The sequence below is a fragment of the Serinus canaria genome, chromosome 10 (assembly GCF_022539315.1).
Source record: "Serinus canaria isolate serCan28SL12 chromosome 10, serCan2020, whole genome shotgun sequence".
Classification (NCBI taxonomy): Eukaryota; Metazoa; Chordata; class Aves; order Passeriformes; family Fringillidae; genus Serinus; species Serinus canaria.
This window is the reverse complement of record NC_066324.1, coordinates 13,813,030-13,835,943: the sequence shown is the minus strand read 5'-3', so window position 1 is coordinate 13,835,943 and position 22,914 is coordinate 13,813,030. Positions and strand designations below refer to the sequence as shown.

The 22,914-nt window shown below is 39.9% G+C and overlaps 1 protein-coding gene across 1 annotated transcript in view; it reads right to left on the bottom strand.

Annotated features, from left to right (window-relative positions):
* MYZAP (myocardial zonula adherens protein) overlaps positions 1-22,220 on the bottom strand; it is a 52,022-nt gene extending 29,802 nt beyond the window's left edge. Inside the window, 6 exon segments of the mRNA XM_030228371.2 lie at positions 1,784-1,936; positions 2,793-2,906; positions 5,256-5,348; positions 7,657-7,815; positions 16,251-16,340; positions 22,093-22,220. Coding sequence (XP_030084231.2) covers positions 1,784-1,936; positions 2,793-2,906; positions 5,256-5,348; positions 7,657-7,815; positions 16,251-16,340; positions 22,093-22,176 — 693 coding nt within the window. The 5' untranslated portion in view covers positions 22,177-22,220.
* Between the last annotated feature and the right edge of the window lie 694 nt (positions 22,221-22,914).

The following is a 22,914-nucleotide window of genomic DNA, read 5'->3' as shown; positions in this document are numbered from 1 at the left end:
GAATGAACCCTGAAGGACTCCACTTGTACTGCAATTGTCCCCTCTGTCATCTCATCTAGGCCAACCCTGGGGCACAGGTAGTGACCTGCACTTCATGAGAGGGTGAGGAGTTAAATGAACCTTCCACATTTAAGGAAGCCTGAAAGAATTGTATCATTTAGAGAAAGCCAATCATTAAACCTCAGATTCCTTAAGATACACTGAAATGGAACAGGATCTCTGACCTTTTATCTCCATAATTCCTTCCCTTACACCTTGAGCAATGAGGACAGTAAAAACAAGCATTAAAAAAGTGGCTGTATCAGGGCATCTGTTAAAACACACTTAAGCAACATCTCCACTCTAAGTTATTACAGATTTATAAATAAACCAAACCTCTTTAATAAGCCCCACAGCTGTGTTCTCCACCCAGGGTGTAATCATGGTACACAGTAGTTACTGCTTTTCAACACTAACCTCCCAGATGCCACACCATCCCCTTACATTCACTCCCAGAATGAATTCCCAGAAGTCTTGGCACCTTTTGAGACTCAATTTTATATTTAACTGTCAAAGACAGTAATGAGGTATATTATTCACTAACTTGGTACTAAAACTGAAAGTGTGAGGGCAAAATTTACACTTTTGCTGTGTAAATGCAGGGCATGTATTCTGCAGAGCTTGACATGCTTGAAGATAAACAAATCCTTATGCATTCAGTTTAACTGAGACTTAAGCTGCAGTTCCTTGCCCTTAGAAGCAGACATACCTTTCCCTGACTTGCTTGGGCATGTCATTAATATTATAGTGAAGCCCAAATTTCTGTTTTAAAATCTGAATTGCATCATCTTTGCATCTGATACTTGGATTTTCCCTCTTTCTATTTCCTGCAGACAACAACAGGTGCAAAATACAGCTACTTTTACAGCCTGTAGAGCTTCACTGTGAGAGGAAAGCAGAACATGAAATGCACTTGGGTTTTCTTGTTTAACCGTTCATCATTAAGCACGAGTGCTAGTCACTAGCAAAACAGCCAGAAAGAAATACCTTCTCCCACAAGATTAAACATGAATGTAGCTACAGTCGCCTTAATTTCAGAAACTTTAACAAAAATAGAAACAAGTTTTTTCAAAATTTGATGAATATAGTACTATATCCCAATTGGTCTACTTTGAGCAATTTTCACAGAGACCAAGGTTTTTGGGGGGAGAGGGTATTCTTTGTTTTGTTTGGGTTTTTTGTGGGCTTGGTTTTTTTGACATTAAAGGAATACATTTGGCTGATGAGGGGAGAACATGGTCAAGCTTTCTGTCATATTAAACCTTGCAGTTTGTGTTTTATTCCCTTGCATTTCTCTGAAAGAAATAGCTTAATTCTCTTTTGAAGATGCTTGCTGTTACCTGCTGACCACATGCTCATGAGACTAAACAGACTACCTATTAAAAATGGTGCAATACCAAAGAAACTCAACACCAAGAAATTCAGGTGCAGAGTTGTAATATTCTTTCAATGTGCAGAGTTGTAATATTCTTTCACTTAATAATTATAGATACTAATAACCATTTAATGGTTTGAATTTTCACCTGCCAACATCTCTGACTCTTATGTTACATCCCATGTTTTGGGAAGACTGCCTGTCGCCAGCTGAGATTCTTTTTATTAAACCAGTATTGATTCACAGGAACCAGGGAGCTCAAGGGCATGAAGAATGAAGAACCCTTTACAGATAAGGCCAAGGAATTTATTTTAAATCCACCTAATGCCCTTACTGTGCAGTATTTTTAGGGGAGTTTATAAACCATACCTTTAACTTCAGTAATTGATTTTCAATTTGTGCTGTTTCCAGTTGCTTTTGCTTCTCTCTCAGCTTTTCCATAGATTGCTCGTGTGTATGTTTTAAATTCCTTATTTGTTCCCTTATGTCTGTGTTCTCCAACGTAACATCCACTAGAGTTTTCTAGAAGAAAGAGGCAAAGCACATATTAAAAATCAGAAACAATTTAATGAATTAATACAGGCAAGATATTATGAAACAGCTCATTTAAAGAGCTTTCTGACATATTAATGCAGTGTGAACAGTTTTGCAAGTTTTAACATTTAAAATTATAGCTTTTGGTTTTGCTAGAAGGTGTTTCTGTGAGGAGCATACTCAGTGAAATTGAGTCCTGGAACACTATTAAAAAAAAAAAGGAACATGGATACATTTCAGCATGAATAATCTTCCCTTCTCTCTGAGGGCCATGCCATACATACAAAATGCAGTGGACTGAAAACATGAAAGTAATGTACAAGAACATAACATTCTTGTTACATACAAGAAAGCAGGGACATTAAGTTGTTTAGCTCAGATACATGGGAATTGAGAAGTCTTTAAAAATTAAAATTCATTCCCACCTCATCCTTCCCCCTGCATTTCACAGGTATGCAAAATCTCACAAGTGTCTGGCATCCAAACATGCCACTTCCTTTCTGCTACCCAGTGAAGGCAGAACTAAATCAGAAGATGCACCATTTTGCACTACACAGACCAAATCACATTTTCACCTTAGATCCTTCATAGAGACATGACTTATGGTATTAGTCTGCTGCATATCAGTATCTCTTTATTGTACATTATTTTGAATTTTTTTAAACACAAGAACTTCTGGAACGTTTTTCTTTGTTTCCTAAATTAGGTGCTTTAGATATCCAAGACAGTACTTTATGGTGTTCTTAGTGTTAGAATCTGTATCTGTCATGCATGTTTTCTGTATGCTTTGAAATGCATGTTAGCAAAGGCAGCTGGGAGCTGGGAAGCAGCTATGAAGATGTACCTGCAAGTCTATTGATGCTGATGTCAAGGAGCTGTTCATTTCGCTAAAGCTATCTAAGGCTGCAGCCTGCACTCGCACATGATTCTCTAAGGATTCCTGATGAGCATTTGTCACCTGAGCAGGGAAAAAAAAAAAAGTTTTATATAGAATAATGACCAAGTTTACCTATTCTTTCCAAGAGAGCTACAGAAGAAAAAGACACCAAGGTCGTTTTCACAGTACTAGGATGCTTAAAATATACAGGCCTCAAAGTATAATCTTACAAACAAACAAACAAAACTTAAAATTCAAATAATCTAACAGAAATAAGACATGAGTATCTAAGTTTATTGTTAGTCTGCAATCACTGTATAAGCTGTTCCTTTTGAAAGGACAAGAGGACAATTGGCAGCTGTCGATTCAGACAGATTATATACATAGAGTGGGCAGATTGTAAAGATTCAGAGTGAAAAGCAGAAGAATGCAAGAAATAAGGAAATCTAGAACTGTGAATTGTTGAAGAGCCTTAATTAAGAAGGAGCTGACTAATCAGGTACATAGAGTAGCAACATCAAGAAGACATAAGGATGAAACAGTACAAAGCAGGAAGGGGAAGCCAGAGGGCTTTGTTGAGTGAAAATTAGTCATTTTTGATAGGTACTCACACACATGCTTAAAAACTGAGAGGGGGAGGGGAAAGACACAAAATTACATCATTCAAGAAGAGACCAAAACTCAAACAGTGTAAATAATTGTGAATGATCCAATAATAAAGAGGAAAAGAGTGTTACTAATAAAAGTGAGGAATCTCACATTCTTAGGGGGACCAGATTTGCTTCTTGATAAAAAGAGAAAAACACCAGGGACTGATACAGTGGACAAACATGTAGCAACCAAGCCATACACAGATGAGGTCAGCATAGGGAGTAGAGGCCAAGTAGTCACTGTTAACCTTCCATAAATGTGTGCTCAGGTAAAACAAAGGAAAGCAGAAATGCTTTGGATGGATTAAGAAAGTTACAAGGTAAGAACTTGTGAGAAGAAGCCCAGGGCAGGATACTGGAAGAGCAAATTTCAACCAAACTTTATGAACAAAAAGTTGTCCTGGAAATTGGAAAGATAAAAGCACAGTGATTGAAAGCTGAAGCAAAGTATAGAAAGGATTTTAAACAGGATTCGGAAATAGCACAAAAGACAACAGTCATGTAAAACCAAAATCAGCTCCCAAATAACTGACCAAACAAAAAGCTCACATTCTTAAGAAGAACAACACTTGTGCTTCCTTTCAGACAGTCTAGAGAACTAAAAAAAGGGAAGGATGTCTCCTAATATGCCATTTATGTCTGAAGGAAGCTTCATGAACTGCTAATTTGCTGGAGAACTAGATATTCTGTCAGAGCTGGTCAGAAACCCTTAATTAAAGAAGAATTTCTGACTCATGCAGGATTTCTACTGGTCTGACAGAAGTTCTGGAAGTGCAGGATATCATCACTGCTATTCAGTAAAGATCAGCAGCAAAGACAACAAAGCTGCACCTGAATCAGCATTTACCACGTGCATGCTGGGGAGAGTGAGTCTTGTGGGCAGCACTATGATTATTTAACACAGTTTGCAGAAACTGAGTTTTTTCTCTCTCTTCCTCTCAAGTCAGGGCGATTTTTTTTTCTAATTTTGAGACCAGTTGCACAGAATGAAAGTACCAGTTTACAGTAAGTTCTGATTTTTGTACCTAATACAGCATGCAGGGAACTGACAGCCTCCAAATGAGGATGGCAGAAGGGCACAAGTCAAGGTCCCAGTCCCTTGAAGTCAAAACACTTTTAATGGCCAAAGCTTCCTCTGAACCAGAGCTGTGAAAATCAATGCTGGACATAAATTCAAAGCAAGTTTTCAGGGTGATTTTTTGGCTCAAACAACTCAGCAGTTTAATATGAAGGCTATTTACAGAGTGCAACAGCTTTTATTGCTAAAGCAGCATGTCAGAAGAAAGACAGGTCATTGAATGACCATTGAAATGTTCCATTAAAAACCAATAGGTTAAGTCATTTTTAGCACTTCAATACCAATGAATATTGCTACTTCTTTTACTTAGTGTTTAAACAACTGAGTCAGTAAAACAGAGCAAAGTGTTGAAATAACTCCAAGTTATCAGTTTCTCTTAATTATCAATGTTATTTATTTGATTCACCTGCAAGCTGTTACATCCATATCCATTAATTACCAATACCCACTGGCAATGGTATCAAAATCATTCTTTTATTTCCTAGAATTTCCAGCCAGTTAGTAGTTTCATAAGCAAAGGCATCCCTGTCCTTCCTGGATGGAAAAATAAATAACAAAAGAAAACTACAGATGTCACATAAACCAGTGAATTGGAGTGGTTTGGGAGATTAGTTCTGTTCTGCTAAAGCAAAAGAAAAGTTTCTGGATAACACTGGGACAGTTATTCCCATATGCTTTCCCTGCAAATGGATGGGTACTTACTTTCAGTTCATTTGTAAGCTGCTGTATTTTTCGTTTCATTTCATCATATTCACCATACATTTTCTTTCTTACTTTTTCCAGAGTTGCTCTCACCTGGTGTCAGAAAAATCAAACACCTTTATCAAACTTTTGGATTATACTGTTCATATAGTAGGACATGATTTTTTCTCTATGTTCTTCATTGTTACTTTCTATAATTTCCATTGTTAATCTACCACTGCATAACAGCAATTTATTCTCAAGAAAAAGACAAAAACTTAAGTCTCAAGACTTGTCTACATAGGGATGAGACAAATAACTGTCACTATGAGTAATTCCAAACCTCTCTGTACTTAAACACTTGTAAATTAATAATTTAGATAAATTAATTTCAATTAAATATCCATAAGTAATTCTAACCTGATTACTAAATCAATTAAAAGTAATTTTAATTTGATCATGTATTGTTTTATTTCTGAAAAAAGGCATGGACTTAGTGTACCTCCATACTTTTAAAAGTGGTTGGTTTCCCCTGGGTATCCTTTGCAGATAAACACTTTTAATTTCAGTCTTTTAGACTGGTATCTAACTAAACAACAAACTAGCTTACATTTACCAGTGCAATTTCAAATCTGAAGAATGGAGAACTCAATTTAATTTCAAGAACTATGGATGCAAATTATTCTTTGCCTTTCTAGGAAAAAAAAAAACACTCAAAACCCCCCCAAGTTGTCTTCCAGTTTGGTTTTACATGCCACTGCAGTCATGTTTGCCTGCAGCCTACATAAGTCAACCTCATTTTTTCCCTTCCTCACCTCCACCAAGCACAGGCTGCTTGCAGATCATTTAGGTCAGTGAGTTTACTGTGTCTGCACAGTGGGGTGAGGGCAGAACTTCAGCAGATGTTTTTAGCAGCTCTGCATGGAATTCCCCCACTGCCTCCCAGAAAGAGAGGCACTGGCCACCAGACCTATGCAAGGAGGGCTCCCTACCCACGGGCTCCCTTTGGGATGAGGAAGAGAGGAGGGAGCTGACTCCTGCCCAGCACCTCGGGAAAGCCCCGCTCGCCCTGTGCCTCCCCACGCACAAGCACAGGCACACACCCTCCTGCAAGATGCAAATGTGACTCAGGCAGAGGAAGCTGTCAGCAGCTCTGACATGGCCCATCATTTTTGGTCTATTTGAGTCAGCAAATACATGGCACAAGCTGAGGACTCTTGTTCAAGGCTCTGCTTTTAAAGACTCAAGCAGACCAAAGATCACAAAGTAGCAGAACTGAACACGGCTTCCAGAAGACGGAAGAGCAAAAGTCAGCGTGTCTCCTCCCCTGTCTCTCCCACTTTTACCTGCAACCATCAGTACAAGCAAGACATGTAGTTCACGTGATGTGATGTGTCCCTCCATAAAGGACAGACAAGGGCAGAGAGATGGTCGCAGCCCAAGCAACCCCCAGGTACCACAGACAGTGCAGTTTGGGGAGCTGGCCCTGCTGTGTGCCAATTCACCTGTCCCTTGACACCGTCCCAGCAGGGCAGAGAAAATACCTAGGCAGAAAAACAGCAGCCAAGGCAGCTTGTGTGTCTCAGCAGCACCACAGCACTGACAGACCCTGCCAGTCCCTAACCTCAGCTCGAGAGTGGTGAACACCGGGAGCAGGCAAACTGGGAGCACCCAGGGAGAGAAACAAGTGCTGACAGCCACAGAGCAGGCAGGGAAGGAGCACACAGGACTACAGTGCTTTACACTGCTCCCTTGACTCAGGGCTCCTCCCTTCTCTATCAACTCAGTTTGCACTTGAATCAGTGTAACACAATAAACTCTGACCAACAGCCTCCTGGGTGGTGAAGGTGGATGGAAAAAGGTCAGATTATTTGCCATGAGGCAATTAGGGTGTTAGTGCCACAGCCTGAGCGTCAAAGACTGATGGGCAAAGAGATGCTGAGTTTCAAGAACAGAAAAAATTCAAGCAGGATCAGAAATGCATTTTTGTTTTTCAGGCGATCTTCTGCCAATTGTGACAAATGAGCAGGCACAGAGAAAGTAGTACAAAGACATCCTTATTAGGCTGACTATTTTGAGGCTGCCCCAAAATATACCCAAGTGACTTTACTATGTCACCTAATTTAGAAGCCTATCAAAGCTGGGGATTTTGGGTTGGGGGAAGCAGAGGAAGAGAGAGACTATCCTTTCAGGTGTCTCCTTACATAGCTTCTTCCATCAGCAAGCACAGTTCCCAGGTATAGAGCTTGCTTTTTTCTCAACTCAAATACTACCAAGGCTTCAGAGTAGGTTTCCAGTTCCAACTGAGATGTTGGGCTAGACATCAATCATCCCATTATATTATCACAGCTCTACATATATGGAAATATATGGATATATTGAAAGGGTATTTAACAAATTTTGAGGTGAAAATGTAACTCACTTCTTTAATGTAATTCATCTCCTCTTTCAGCTGATCAGCTGACCAGCCATAAACCACCATTTCTCTCTTATGGTTGTTGTCAGTTCGGTGCACAACACCGTACACCATTCCATGAGAGAGCTTCCCTGGAGACATCCCATTTGGTACATGGTAGAGCTCCTAAAAATTAAAAAAAAAAAAAAAAAACAAAAAAAAAAAAAAAAAAAAAAAAAAAAAAAATAAAACCACAGTAATTTAGGGCCAGGAGAGACACCAATTACAGTGAAAGCACAACAGTACATACGAACACTAACTCCCAAACATTTCGGAATCAACCTGTGAGCCTTTATGTTCCAGGAAAGAACAATGACCAACTTATAATTGATAAAGAATACAGAGATGTCTAATTACCACTGCCTTCAATGGAAGTTGTGTAGGCACAGCTAGAGACAACAGGCTGATTTGTACAAGGAGAGGTAGAGGCATGTAAGAAAAGGTTAAACTGGCTTATTTTCATTCACCACCAGATGCTACTTTTCTGCATTCTTGCAGAACACTGTCAGGTTTCTAGTTCCCTCTAAACTCTTGCAACCAAAGAAGTATCCCTCATTTCCCAAACTCCGTGCAGCAGGAAACAAAAATTCACACGTCTACTCAAAAAACATAGAAAGTTTTAAGAAATTGAAATTAAAGCATTTAGGCAGTGCTCTTTAAAAGAGAAAATATCTGTTTCTCTTGAAGATAAAGCAGAATTTGGAAACACAGCTGTTACTGATAAGCTTTACACATTTTGTTTGAAAGGTCAGTTCTAGAAAAAAATCAGGCATAGATTGTTTTGCTGAACTTACTTCTTATGCTGAATATACCAGATCCAGGTCCACTTGAGGACATGTACTACATTGACTTTAGAATATGTTTTGGTTTGGTTTTTTTATTCTAAGCATTGTCTAAACACCCTCTTTGACACAAACAGAGGTTTAAAGAGACAAAGCTCAGCATCTTATATCCATCTGCAGCTGCATCCTAGAGACCTCCAGTCCTTACCATGATGGTGAAGAGAGGACACCATCAGCAGCCTACAGCAGCAGTACTCTCAGTTTTTAGGAGCCAAACCAACACAACTATGCTGGCAATATAAGAATAAATACTTCTTTAGGTAGGGGGAAAATTAACAGGAAAACTTACTTGTATTAAGAAAAATTGACAGGCATTTGTTTTATATTGTGCCCTTCCCACATGGCACTGACTGATTTTCCTCAACACTGTAAATCTTACACGCTCTTTTTTATCACATCATTAATAGTTTATGCATGTTGCTGAAGCTCTCTGTGTGTGTGTGCAGGGCTGGGAGAGGAACAATCACAGAGCAGACACCCAATAAAGAACATTTCAGGCAAAGACCAACAAAGCTGGAAGCCTTCATTTGAAAAGAAAGCTTTAAAACCACTTAACGAAGAAAACATTGGGCAACCAGCCCTACCTATATATGATGTAATTGTACACTTTGAAAACATTATATGCAAAGCTTTATATCCTCAAAATGAAATGTTTCATAATTATGTATTATTGGAGGTTTTGTTTTGCTGTTTGGATGTGCACAAACAAAAGTTCTACACCTCATAATTAGAAACAGAGAAATACAGAAACCAGATGGGGACGTGACCCAAAATTATTTTGTGCTTGTTTGCTTCCAGGGTTGTACAGTTTCTTTCACAGTTCATTGCAGCTCCTCCCCTGCATCTGGAAAAAGGGATTACACACAAGTTTCCATCTTCCTGATAACAGAATGAATAATCACTTTGATTGTTTAGAGGTTACCAAGGCACCAGACACAGAATTCATAAATCCATACCCTTTGCCCATGATCACCCATTTTTAATGAGGTGAACAGCTGAATACCAGCAATACCAAGGTCCTTTGTGCCTCTGAAACATTAGCAGAATTGTCTAAAGTGCTGTTTGCACAGCTCTGGCGTAAAAATTCTGACCAAGTTCCTTATTTTTCGAATATTATGAACACATTCCTAAGGAATGCTTTGAAGGATGCCTCCTGTCCCAGCCCCCCCACTCGCCAAGAAAGACCTACATATTCAGACCAATGGGTTTGCAGCTGGAGTATCACCCATGGCACTGACGTGTGTTTCAGAGATGAACAGACACTTAAATTTACATTATAATGGACAGTACATGCAGGATTAGGTACACACAAAGGCAGACTGGTTCCGTGTCTCTTGCAACAATACTAAACTTGCCTGTTATCTGTATGTGCACAAGCCTCCTAAGATGCCTTTGTTACTTCTTTAATCTTTTAGAAGATTAAAGGATTCTCCATCATCTGTTGACTGTTCTATGAGCTACTTAAAATACAGGACATTGTTTTTACCCTCTCCTTATTCTTCCTTTGTATCACAATCCCCAGACAAGTGCCTGTTAAAATTTCAGCTCTTGCTTGTTTTAAAGATGTGTGAGCCAACAGCTACAAAGGAACTGTTCTCATGTTTCCTTAACCTTTTTCATTGCTGTTCCATTCCAGTCATGCTTACCTTCTACTCACCCTTTTCTGTTTAGTAACTCTGAATTTCTTCTCAGTGACCACTAGTTTCAAGGTTCTGTAAAAATAGCCCAAAAAAAGGGCTCACCTGATGCAGTGTCCTCTTAGGAGAAAGGTTACAATCAGAAAACTCCTCTGAATGCAGGGCTGAGATGGTTGCTTTGTTTGTTGACTTACTTTTTCAACACAGCTTTGCCTCTAAACAAGGCCTTGCTGAGTAGCTCAGTTCTCAAATATCTCCACAGAACTGCAGCAGTAAGCATGCACTGAGTACACTTCTGCCAGTTTGCCTCCTCTCAAGCTACTTTATTCACCTTTGTCTATTATTCTCCCTTCACTGTTTTTTCCATTTCTGCCTTGTTCTCTCTTCTTCATCCTCTCTCCCATGCTTCCTCTTTCACAAATCCTGGATTTTTCACTGCTCAGGAACTACATAACAGTATTTTAAAGTCAAATTCTTCCCATTATTTTCCTCTGTGTCCCATACATACACACTCCCAGAACTCAGACCAAGCAGGTCCACAATGGTCTCCACTCTTATCTGCAGCAAGGCATCTCAGTGAAGACAGCAGTGTAAGTAAATACATGCAAGAATTTAGGAGCAATAAATACTGTAAAGCTAACCAGAATAGTGCTTTAAGATGGAAGGGTTCCTTAGATTAATCAACCATTGCTGTTTAAGGTCAAAATATCAGCCAAATCCCTTCTGATGTGAGCTCATGATCTGAAAAGGCAGAGTTAGCTTAACCAGTTTGTGAATATTTCTCTGCACCTATGGTCAGTTCTACGACAGCCCAAGGTGACAGCAAGGACACCTGCTGTGGATGATCAGTCTGCAGGAACATGCCCTGTCTGCGTTGCAGCAACAGCCAGCTGCACTTGGTGTGATCACACAAAATGCACCAAAGAAACACAGACTGTCTTCACCCACCTAATAAATATTTAAAACAGTAGCCTACACCCCAAGGTTGCAAAATTCTTGATAATTACCATGCATCCTGTTTATGTCTCTGTCCAAGGAGGCAGCACAAGTAGCATGAAAGAGGTGATGACATTACAAAACTAAACCCTAAATTTAAGTTTTTATGTTTTTTCTATGGCCCATGGTTTTATTTGCATTACATAAATAACACTGAGGGATGACCTGCTTCCTAATCTACCAGTTTTATAAATGAAAGTCAGATAGGCTCATATATTGTACTTCTCCCTGCCCCAAAATTGAAAGCAAAAGCACAGAAGACATCTTTTTTGAGAAAAAAGGACTTCTAATGTAATGCTTAACACAAGTCTGTGTTAAGTATCCCTGTGCCTGTGGCCTTAAAATTTTCCTGACTCATGATCTTCTGTTTACCTACACCATCAAAAAACTTTAAACAAGAATTATATCAGTCAAGCAAAGCTTTATCTTTCCCTTAACAGCCACATTCCAGGCGTTTCTAAAACATCTAGTTATCTTTTACCTGTTCACTAGTTACACAAGGAACAAGAATATTCACACTGTTACTGAGGTTACATATTTTCTGTTCAGTAAAATGACACATTTATAACATTGAGCTCACCAAGAAAAGTTACTGTGCTCTGACAAAAGGTAGCTCTGGTTTTATGTCTTTTCATGTTCCTCTACAGCCCATAAAAATCATGTTACACTTAGGAATGTTTTACATTAAACTAGTGTTACAATAGGGAAAAAATGCCACAACAGACATGAGTGTTCTTAAATTAATGAAGAATGCAAGAAGCATCGGTGAACACATTCCAGCTTTGAAGCTCCTTGGGTGTTTTAGGTGTCCATCTCAAAAGAGAAATGCCAGACATTACACAAAGTGATATCTAACCCCTGAAATCTGTACACAGAATGCCAGTGTTTACACATTGGGATGCTAAGATACAACAAATACAGCAGTAACCTCAGAAGTCAGCGGAATTCTTTCTGCATTTTTTATGTAGTGCTGGTTTTAACAAAGGTGTTGCTTAATTAGTCCGAGTCAAAAATCAAGGGACCAGTGCTGGAGAGGCTGAAAAACAGTAACATCACCTGTAGAAGATGAACCACATTTTTTCAGGTACAAGTTCTACTCTGCTGACAGGAGTGGGCTGGCAGCAGCAGAGAAAATAGCACTGTCCTAGATTCCATGTGCACCACAGCCCCACACTCACTGCACTCATATTCTTGAACCAGGCCTGACAAAAGTTTCTGCTTGATTCTCACCATGATGTACAGAAGCAGATTCCCCTTCTGGCTTCTTTACAGCCTACCTTTTTTTGCTGGGAAAAAAAAAAGTTTGCTATGCTCCTGTATTCTTGCTTAGGAAGTAAAAAGAATTCCACTTCTTAGTTGTGATGTTTAAAAAACCAAGAAAATTAAAATGTTTGAAGATATATGCAGCCAAAGTACCAACCTGAGTTTAAGACTAAGCACTGCTCAAACTTGGCTGAAAGCCACAGACAGTAAAGTGACACAAATTTTCAGAGTGTTATCTCATTTTCATTCTCTTGTCCATGTATCCAAATGAAAAAGAAACGTCTGTCTATACATATCTTCACATTCTGCCCTCAAAAACTTAGCAGCAGCTTCCAATGACACTTCCAAATTTAACCATGGCAGTGAAAAAAGAGACTGATGGATAAAAACAAGCCCAATCCCAAACAGGGACAATACAATTGTCTGGTAGCCCTTTATTATGCAAGACAAGAGAGGCTTCAGGATATGCAGATTTTGCATACAATCAGCCAAGCACAACATTCCTTTGTACTTGATGGTGAAGTAAACAGCCTCACACTACTGTCACCCATTGTCTATCATGGACAGAAATAATGGAACAGGAGCAGAATAGTTTGTGATTCTCTCTACCTAAAGTACTAACAATTCAAACAACCCAACCAACCAGCCTCTACCTGTGGGTTAAGTTCTCATATGCTTCTTTCAGGGTCTCATATCCTAAATATGAGTATAAAAAAATTCAACCTGACACAAACTCACTCCCCCTTCAGTTTCTGAGATCAGTCTCTAACTCTGTACCATCTGCCAGCCTTTCACAAAAGGCAGGGAGAGGCCACCCTAGTACAGTATTGCCTGCAGCAATTTTCTTGCAACAAAACCACCCAGATCCATAATTTCATTTTTAATCTCTTACACTAGTTCATTTTAATTCAATGGATGCATAGCAGTAAAAAAAGTTAATCTAGAAACTTACTGCACTGATACAAATTGAATGAAATACAGCATAAATTTCCTGCCAAGTTTGGACTCCAATGAAAAAGGCTAAGGCACGAGCTACCAACATAACTGATAAAGAATCCCTTCTGGTCTGATATCAAGCAGCAAAACAAGTTATTGGGAGGATCAGCACTGGCAAGAGCTGCTGTAGTTCATTACCTGATTCTGAACTGAAACACCTCCTATTGGTACTGAGCTTGAGAGATGCAGAAAAGTAACAAACACAGTGACCCAGCACCATGTCACATTAGGGCAGCTCAAAATCACCTCCTTCTAATGAAAGATTTCAAAGAGGAGATTACAACCAAATGTCACAGGGTGGTGTATTTATAGCTTTCTGGCATTCCCTCCAACACTGCAAGGTCTTTTCTCTCCTCCCTCAGCAGTAGAGGCAGAGACTTGTCCTGCCCAAACAGGAGAGCACCTGCAGCCAGGCTCTGACCGCCTGACTTGGCTGAGAACTCCGGCAAAAACTGTGCAATCCCACAGATTACCCCTGCAGTTCATTTCTGTAAGTCACATTAATGTATTGTAAATACCAAGTGCATTTTTCATGTTCCCATTTTCTTGGGAGTCAGCAATTAAAGTCAGCACAGAACACTAGATTCCAACAAGAGATCTGATGCTAAATTTGATTCTTGCTGAAGCTGGATTTTTTGACCCTAAATTGTAAAGTGCAAGGTAGAAAACAGAGCAGTTCCCTAATTTCTATTATCCCTATTTCCAAAAAGGGGCACAGTCCTCACAGGACTGTGTAAGGATTATCTAACATTTTTAAAACTTGTTCTCAAAGTGCTTTAAGCTATTTCATTAACATGAAGTCAGCTGAAAACAAGTGATCAGCAGATACATGATTACTGTTTTTAGGAGGTTTTTAAAATTAAACTGTGCAGTAAAAGCATCACAGCATGACTAATCATAAGGTATGTGTGCACTGTAAGTTACTGTACAACTAATTCAAATAGATACAGCAATTGATAACACAGACAATAAAAATCTACATTGCTGTCTGACTTTGGAGGAAAACATGAGGAAAAACCAGTTCATGAGCAGTGATTTTTTTTTGTAGCTGCTTCCATACACCATGGCTATACTATCTGTGGGGTGTTTATCACACAGAAATTATAAAACACAACTAGTTGGCACAATTCCTCTGTTTTTTTTTAATTGCCATGAAATCGGCTGAGTAGATCCTATCCAACTCTGAAGCCTGACTTTTAAGTCTTTTAATTGTCTCAAAGCACTGAACTTTAGAAACTAGTCAGAACATACAATACTTAAATTGCAAATTTTTTTTTCTGGTCTCAGCTAATAAGAACCCATCTCTTAAACATCACTGTTTTGCACATAGAATCAAATAATGTATTTATTATCTTAATATCCTCTCCTTAACATTCTCTGATATAAAGCCCTCTTGCCTTTACTGTTATTATGGGGAAAATAACAGCTCATTAAATACAAGGTCCCACAGAGAAAAACATTGGTTACATAACAAAGTCACTACAAATTGTCCAGCCCTAATCCTTAACAATTCTTTCTCATTATCACATTACTCAGAACCATAAAGTGAGTAAGGCATGAGTAAATATCTATCCTCCTCAAAAGCAAACTCGGATTCCTCTTAGGGCAATGGGCCCATGAACTTAGGCCAGTCTGAGGGTTGCTGCAGTCAGACACAAGCTGACAAGAGACTGACAGAGAAGCTACTCCAAGTGCTACACCTAAACACCTCTGTACAAAATGAATTATTACTATATAATGGTGGCCCAAATTTAGTTTGCATTAAGGTCTATTTAAACAATTCTGTAAATAACATTTCTAGATCCTGAAGAAGCAATTACTCTGCTAGACCAGTGTATGAGAACCTGAGTGTATAAAAGATTCCAGGACAAAACCCAACCGATATGGAATCCTGATCTTGAGAATTTTACTTTGCATTTATTTTTATTGCTTAGAATGCCTTTCACAGTAATTTTTGCCTTTAAGTATGTCTAAGAAATTATTTCTAGAAAACCCTATTGCTGTTTTTCTTTCTATTGTCATACTTCCTATTGTCAGACATTGAGTCTGGCAAACTTCATCAACTTGTTTAATTTTGGTTTATCAAAGTATAAATGTGATGAAGTTGGGGAGCCCGTCCAGCTTCCCTTTTTAGTCTTCATCCTAAAGTCCAATTAAACATCATCTCTTGCAGTGAACAGTTCTTACAGAACAAGTTCTGCACCAAAGCAGATTGTAAATGTTTTTTCTGTGTGCACACTACTCACTGCTGCAAAACAAACGGCCTTCTGAACTCTTTTAAGAACATGACCTTCAAAATTCCTTTCACTTCAGAACAATCTTGAATTCTTTTATTTCTTATTTGTCCATCACCCTTTACTGAAATTAGCTGGCACACACAAACATCAAGGATCCCCAGCACACCAACTATATTAATGCTCAAATCTTGCACATGAAATCTGAGCCTACATGAAATATAAAATGCTCTTTTAGGATAAAGAGGATCCTGATCAAGATCCTGTTTAATACAGGACCATGTTCATAGTAGCAGTTCTCTGCTCTTTGATACATAAATATGAAATAATCAAGTTTAAAGGCACCTCAGTCACAAATCACCTACAATCTCTGTTGTTCCTCTACCACTGCTCTATTTTGCATGCAGTTTTGCCATCCCTAATTCCAAAGCTTAGTCTCAAAACTCACACCCAGCTTGATGATGTTCCACATGTTCTTAAATCTTCTAAGATGACTGGGCTTTGGGCTGCCAAAACAACAAATATCAACATCTGTGGAGGGCAATGTTTACTTCTTATTTATAGAGAATTTAACTTTGATTTTTAAAACTTACACTTTTCTTTCTCTCCATTTCCTTTGGTCCCTGTTCAGGCTGTGACACTTCGTCAGGTGGCACTGTTAAGCGTAGCCTACACACATTCATCTGAAAGAACAAGATTTAGGTGTTACAAAAATGATTTTAACAATTTGCTTTACAGAATGAACTGCACCGAGATTCAACTTTGAAATTACTATTTTCTTTTTTCTACCACACAGCTGACAAAATATTATCTTTTAAAGGCTAAAGGGTTTTTAGCTGGCAAAAAATAATTCAAGGGCATTCCCATAATTACATACCTGAAATACCAAAAATCCATTTCAATCAACAAATTGTTCTTAGGTACTTACAAATGACACTGAGAGCTGAGATAACAGAACAATGAACATAATTTTCTACTTTCTGAGTTTTGTTTGCTGATTTGGCACACTTTTATTCTTCAAAAGGGATTATTTAGAAACACAGAGTGTATTTTCGAGTAAATGCTTCTTTTCTGCTCAGCATATAGCCAAGTACTTGATCCAAGGATACCTCAGTACTGCAACTCCACTACAGGTGAAATAGGAGCATTCTTGAAATCTGGTACATACAAATGGTTTGTAAAGCTTCAAAACACTTCAGAAAAGTTAAGAGGTGTTGTTTCCTATCTGATTTTAGAGCAGCCATTCTCTTGGCAGCAGGCATGGTACTGTTCTGTACCCAGCTGCAGTTTGCCTTGCTTTGGGCTGAGACATCTTTGGTTTAATTTTCCAAGCAATACATTTCATACAAGAAACTTGGTTAAAACTTTCAGTCTTAGTCCTATTAATGAAACATTTTTGTGGAAAACAACTCTTAAGTCCTAAGCAGAGCATAGCAAATGATGAAATGAGAAATTTGGCTGTCCAAGTTCAAAGCTGCGTGATACCTTCCTGTAAAATCCCAGCTGTCTGCTGGCAAAAAAGAGAGCTCTTAAAGCTCTTCCTCAAACCTCTTAAGTATCTCTTTCATTACTGTGGGCCAACATCACTGTTCTTCTACAGCCCAGCTCCTCACTGATCTGGATCGCTCCAGTTTCTCCTGGAGTCATGCTGAGTGTGTGTCTCTCTTTCACACCCACCTTCCCACTGCACTTGTCCCAGCGAACAGCTCATATCTTGGTAATTACAGCACCTCCTTTTGCCTGGAAAATGGCTATAAAGTTCTGCTCACTGCATTCAGAGCCCTTCCCATACACCCCAAATGTTACCATTTCACAATTCATTGCTTCCAAATGTCTTTCAAATCATTTAAGTTGCCTTGACTGCATTTTCAAGCCTCTTTGCAATACAGTTTCCTCAGAGACCACTATTCAGCATCACAACATCACATCCCTATTTTCTGTTTCCTGACAAAAGACCTTTTTCAACTTTTCAAACAGGCTTTAACTTTTTCTTCTTCCCAGGCAGAAACAATTGGAAGAACTATCTGCAACTTCACTTTTTTTTTCTGGCATTTCTTTAAATCTGTTGAGAGGACAAATCAGTAGCATTTAGACTACTGGTATGTTGTCAACTGTATTTTAGAAATATTAGGTACTGCCTTCCATCTTCCTCTCAGTTTGATCTTTCAGGTCTGCAAGGCCAGTAAGAAACAGTGTCCTGAGATAGATAAAGTTCTTATAAAATATGTGAGATGTGTCTGTATTATAAAGAATAAGAAGGGGGAAAAGTCTATAAGAAGATCAAGGTGAAATATAACCTTTTCTGTAGACATATCTGTAAAATCAATGTTTTGTGCAGTGGCCTCCTCCCTGTTAATTTATCATTCATCCATATGCTAGAAAATCTAGAACAAGAAGCCACAAAGTGACATAAAGCCCCCAAAACTTTAAAGTGTTTATGCTTTCATATTTGCTAAAGAATATTGAAACAATGAAATGCATTTTAAAATTATGAAACTTGGTACATTGGCTTTTGATACTGATTGGCTGCTATGTTTTTTCTAAGAACACCAGACTGCCCCCATATACTAGTGAAGCTGGTGGTACTTCCTACTTACAGATTAGTTATCCAGATAATAAAAATAAATTCCTCATCTTTAGAACTCATTGATTCATAAGGTAATTAACTTCACCTTTCCTCATCTATTTCCTCGTGCCCTTTCCTCCCACTAGCTTATTAAGGCTCTTTCCTCTTAAAACATTCCTGTTTACAACAAGAAGGGAAACGCAGACTGGCATTCCTCCATGTAGGCAAACAAAGCCCAGAGCCATAAATAGGATCTAGAAGTGAATTTGTGCTGTGCAGGAGGTGATAGATGAAGCCACCTTTCTGGACAAAAAGGAATTAACATATTGCTAGGATAAAACATTAAAAATGCCTGAAATAACTAGAAATAGTTAATGACTGGCAACTCAAAGTTAGGAGAATGAGGCTGTGTATGATTCTCTGAAGCAAATAACTCGCCTATTAATCAGTACAAAGCTAATTATAGCTAACAGAGATGCACACTGCAGTGATTGTAAATAAGTAATTATCCCTGTAACCTGTACACCAGTGAGTGAACCACAACTGCCCTTCACATCACAGGTGTCACAGGACTGCTATGGAGGAAATCACAGAAGTGCAGTACAGATAGCAGTCAAGTCATCACAACTACGCTGGAAATATAAATTAACAACAGTCATTTGTTGAGACTAAAACCACTGTACAACAAAAGGTTGTCATCATGTAAGCTTTTTTTTCTTGCCCTTTTAACCTTGCCTTATCTACTACCCCCAAATCACTTACCCCACCCCACCCCACCTGGCAATCATAAGCCTTGAAGCTGTGCCCAGCAAGGCTTGTACAGCAGTGGCACAGTACCACCCAGTTCCTTGCTAGAACAAACTTACACAGGCAGTACTCTGCCATTGTTTACAACAATGGGACTTCCTCAGCATCCCTGGGGAAACGGCAGCAAATCTATAAAGTAGCCCTGCAGTCCAGCTCCTCCTAGGCACCAGATGATGCATTCTACCTAAGGACAGCACTACAGACCCATCTGCTAAAATTCAGAAACACTATGGAGATTGGAAAGGAAAAACAACAGGCACTGCTTTTTCCTCCAGCCCCCAGAAGCAGTTCTGAACACTGTACATGCACTGTTCTTGCTCTGCAGGGCTTCCTGAAGGAACAACACGCTGTGCCATTTGTCGGTGAGTTTACTGACCAAATCAATGAGCAGGCTCACATGGAAATCACAGCAAGCCCTCCTCCCACAGAAAACACTGCTGTAGTGATGCCTTAAAATGGAAATGAAATCCTAACAGGAAGAGCCTCAACTCAGTGCCAAACAGTGGCAGGATAACATGCAACTGAGAATGAAAAAGTAATTTCCAGAAACAAACTGGGCAATGCAGAAAGAAAATGGGGAGGAGAATGAGAACTATTCAAACAGGGAAAGAGCTGCAATTCAATTTCCTTCATTTGCTTACTGACAGTAAGAACAAGTGAGAGAAAACAGGGACAGACATGATTTCCAACTTACCTTCATGTCATTAACATTGTAACTTTGTGAGCATAAATTTTAAAAAGAAATACTAGGTAGAAGAACAAGGTATCTTTCTAACAATCCTACAAGACTGACTTCTGTTTAAATTGCAGCATCTGCAGCTTTAGCAAGTCAACATTATAAATAATCTTAATTGTGCCAACATTTTATGCTCGCTCCTGGCTTTTTGACACCAAGAACCCACGAGTGGCATTTCCAAAGCTCATCTGACATCATTTGTGAAACAAAGACACAGACAGGTAAACAAGGACTGGACAGGTTCACCCCAACACAATGCCAAACCACAGAGGCTTCCTGACAGCAATGAAAAGTAAGAGGTGAAAACACGTTTTTTTACTAAATTTCTAAGAGGCTAGTGGGACAGCATAGAGGAGAGCTACTGCAATATGGCAGTTAAGAAAAAAACCTCAATCTAGTTTAGTTTAAAATGTTGAGAATCCATGGCCCAGACCCACAATCCACGTGTATGTTTACTATCTTACTCAAATCACTTGGGTGCAACTTAAAACAAATACAGATGACAGATTCAGTTTAAATAATGTTCTTCAGCCTCTTCTTCCCTCTTTCCAAAAAACAAAGCACCCAGAAAGGCATTAATCAGAATTAATTATGGGCTGAAATAATTACAGATTTTTTCACTAAAATTAATTGTTAAATTAATGAGCAAGGCTGTTATAGAATAAAAGTTACTAGTACAGCAACAGAAAAATACAGGCTATTCTACTAGCAACCAGTCTCCAAGCATTTTACAGGACCCCCTCAGAAAAAAAAGATGTGGTTCAATATTGATCTAGCTTCAAACCAGCCCTGGAGTTCTACATCACCAGAATTTAATACTGTTGATACTGACAAAAGAAATGGGGATAACATGTTTGTAGAGTAACGACCTTATCAGCTCAATGGCTAAAAATCCATCCCTTTGACTTAGGTCAAGTGTTGGCTTTAGACCTTTGAAGGTGAAAGCAGAAAAACAGTGCATGTTTAATTTCAGTCCTAAAAAGCAAAGAAGAAAGTACTTTCTTTGGTCATTTATCTGTTGATTAACCTATTCTATTTATGAAATCTCTCCCATGAGATTCCACACACAATTAAATGGCACTTTCCTGTGACCACAGGCACACAGGAATGTGACACACACCTTCCTTTTGTTCAGCAGTTATTTTAATTGTCTCTCTTCCCTTTTCTAACAACCCACGGTAAGGGAGCCATACTTCACTAAAAAAGGAACAACGGCTTCCCAGTGGGTTGTAGCCACAAATTAAATTCTTACCAGTTTTCTTAAAAGAATGCATCAAATGCAGTTCATCACTCCAAAGAAATCTATCAAGGGGATTAAAATAAGAAGCTTATCACCTGAACAGAAGTTCCCTTACTGTTACTTCTTTAAGAAATACTAGAACAGGGAAACTCAATGTATAGGTAACATAACTATGATTTTCAAGTCACTGTAATTTTTCTTATGCATGAGCAAATTCATTTTTTATGAAGACCAGGGACTGTTTTGTCTGGAAGACCACTCTTTCTTGTTATCATGTAAAACCAGAGCAACACTTCATCCATAATTTTTTAGATTATGAACTCATGTTTTTGAAGCATCAAAACAATAACTGCATAATTCAAGAAACATCATGGATGTATTTTTGGTAATGATAAGATTATCACTTTTTTTGATTTCTTTCTTCTCATGTGGAAACAACATTCACAATGATAGCAGTGTAGTTACAGAAGCAAGAAAAGGGCTATTTAAAGCTGAGTGGCTGTAGAGACATTCCTATCATATCTGCTTTAGTTTTAACAACTTTTTAAAAGCCCAACAGATTAAGAGATGGTTCTTATTTAGTGCATTTATGAAAAATTTCTTAAAATCAGCAAATTAAATATCTGCATTTGAAAAACTGAATTAACAGTTGAATTGCTATTGACATCTAAATCATTACAGTGAGCTTTCTCGGGATAGGATAGGCGAGCTCGCATTGTAAATATCCAGACACATTTCAATGTGCGGGGAAAGTCTGGCAAGAAAGATGCAAGCACACCTTCTTCGCAGGTTTACAGAACAGGCCAGGGTCTAGAACTATAAAAGCCTTGCAGGACTCCCCAAAAACTCTTCATTTCCCCACACCTACAAACACCGCACAAAAAGATGCTCTCGCACACCCCAAGCTTCACCTGAAAACACCGAAAATAGGGAAAAGGGGTGGTGGTGGTGGTGGGGGGGGGGGATGGTTAAAAAAAGAAAGGCGCCCCGCAGGTAACTACATGAGGGGGGATGTCGAACCTCCGCTTCGCCCCGCGACCCCGCCCGCGGGACCTCCCCGCCGCCCCCCCGCGCTGCCCCGCGCACCTTCCGCCGGGAGCGGCCGCCGTCGCCGGGCGGCCTCCGGGGAGTGGTGGCGGTCACCGTGAGTCCCGAGCTGTAGCGCAGCATCCCCGCGGGCCGCCGGGCCAGCGCTCTCTGCGGCTCCTCGGGCCGGCGCCGCCGCTCCGCCCCCGCGCACTTGGCCGCGGGCGGCCGCAGAGGGGCCGGGCGGGGGCGGGCGGGGCTGCGCGGGGCTCCGCTTCCCCCTCCGCCCCGCGGAACTCGCGGCCCCGCGCCGGCTCTCGGGACACCGAAACGCCCGATTTCCTCCCGTGGCGTGACACTGGGCAAAGTCGCTGTGGGACGCTGAGGTGCCAGTCCAGGGTGGCATTCCCTCTGCTCGCGGGAATGTTGCGTGTCGGGGTGCAGCCTGGGGAGAGGAGCTTCGAGCGGAGACCCAGAAAGGTCCATCTGTCACACAGCCACCCCCGGCACTGCAAAACGGGGATTAGGGCTCGCAGGAGCCATTGGCGGCCGCTCAGTCCCGATCTCCGGCACCCACCTCCGAGCACTGTAAGAATATTATGTGAAAGCTGAACACTGTCCTTCCCTTCTTTCCACAGCAATTCGTGAGCCACCCAGGCTGTCAGTTGTTGTCTGTGCCCAGGGAATGGGTACCAGGCTCATCAGAAAGCACACAGATCCCAGCCTCGGGGTTGACAGGCACAAAGCCGGTGCAGCTCAGTACATGAATAACAGCACCCACCTCAGTGCCAAAGGTCCAACAAGGTGAGTGTGGTCTGCCCGAGCCGGCTGGCCCCGAGCCAGAGTGCAGGTGTGGACTTCAGCATTTCAGATGCTCAGTTC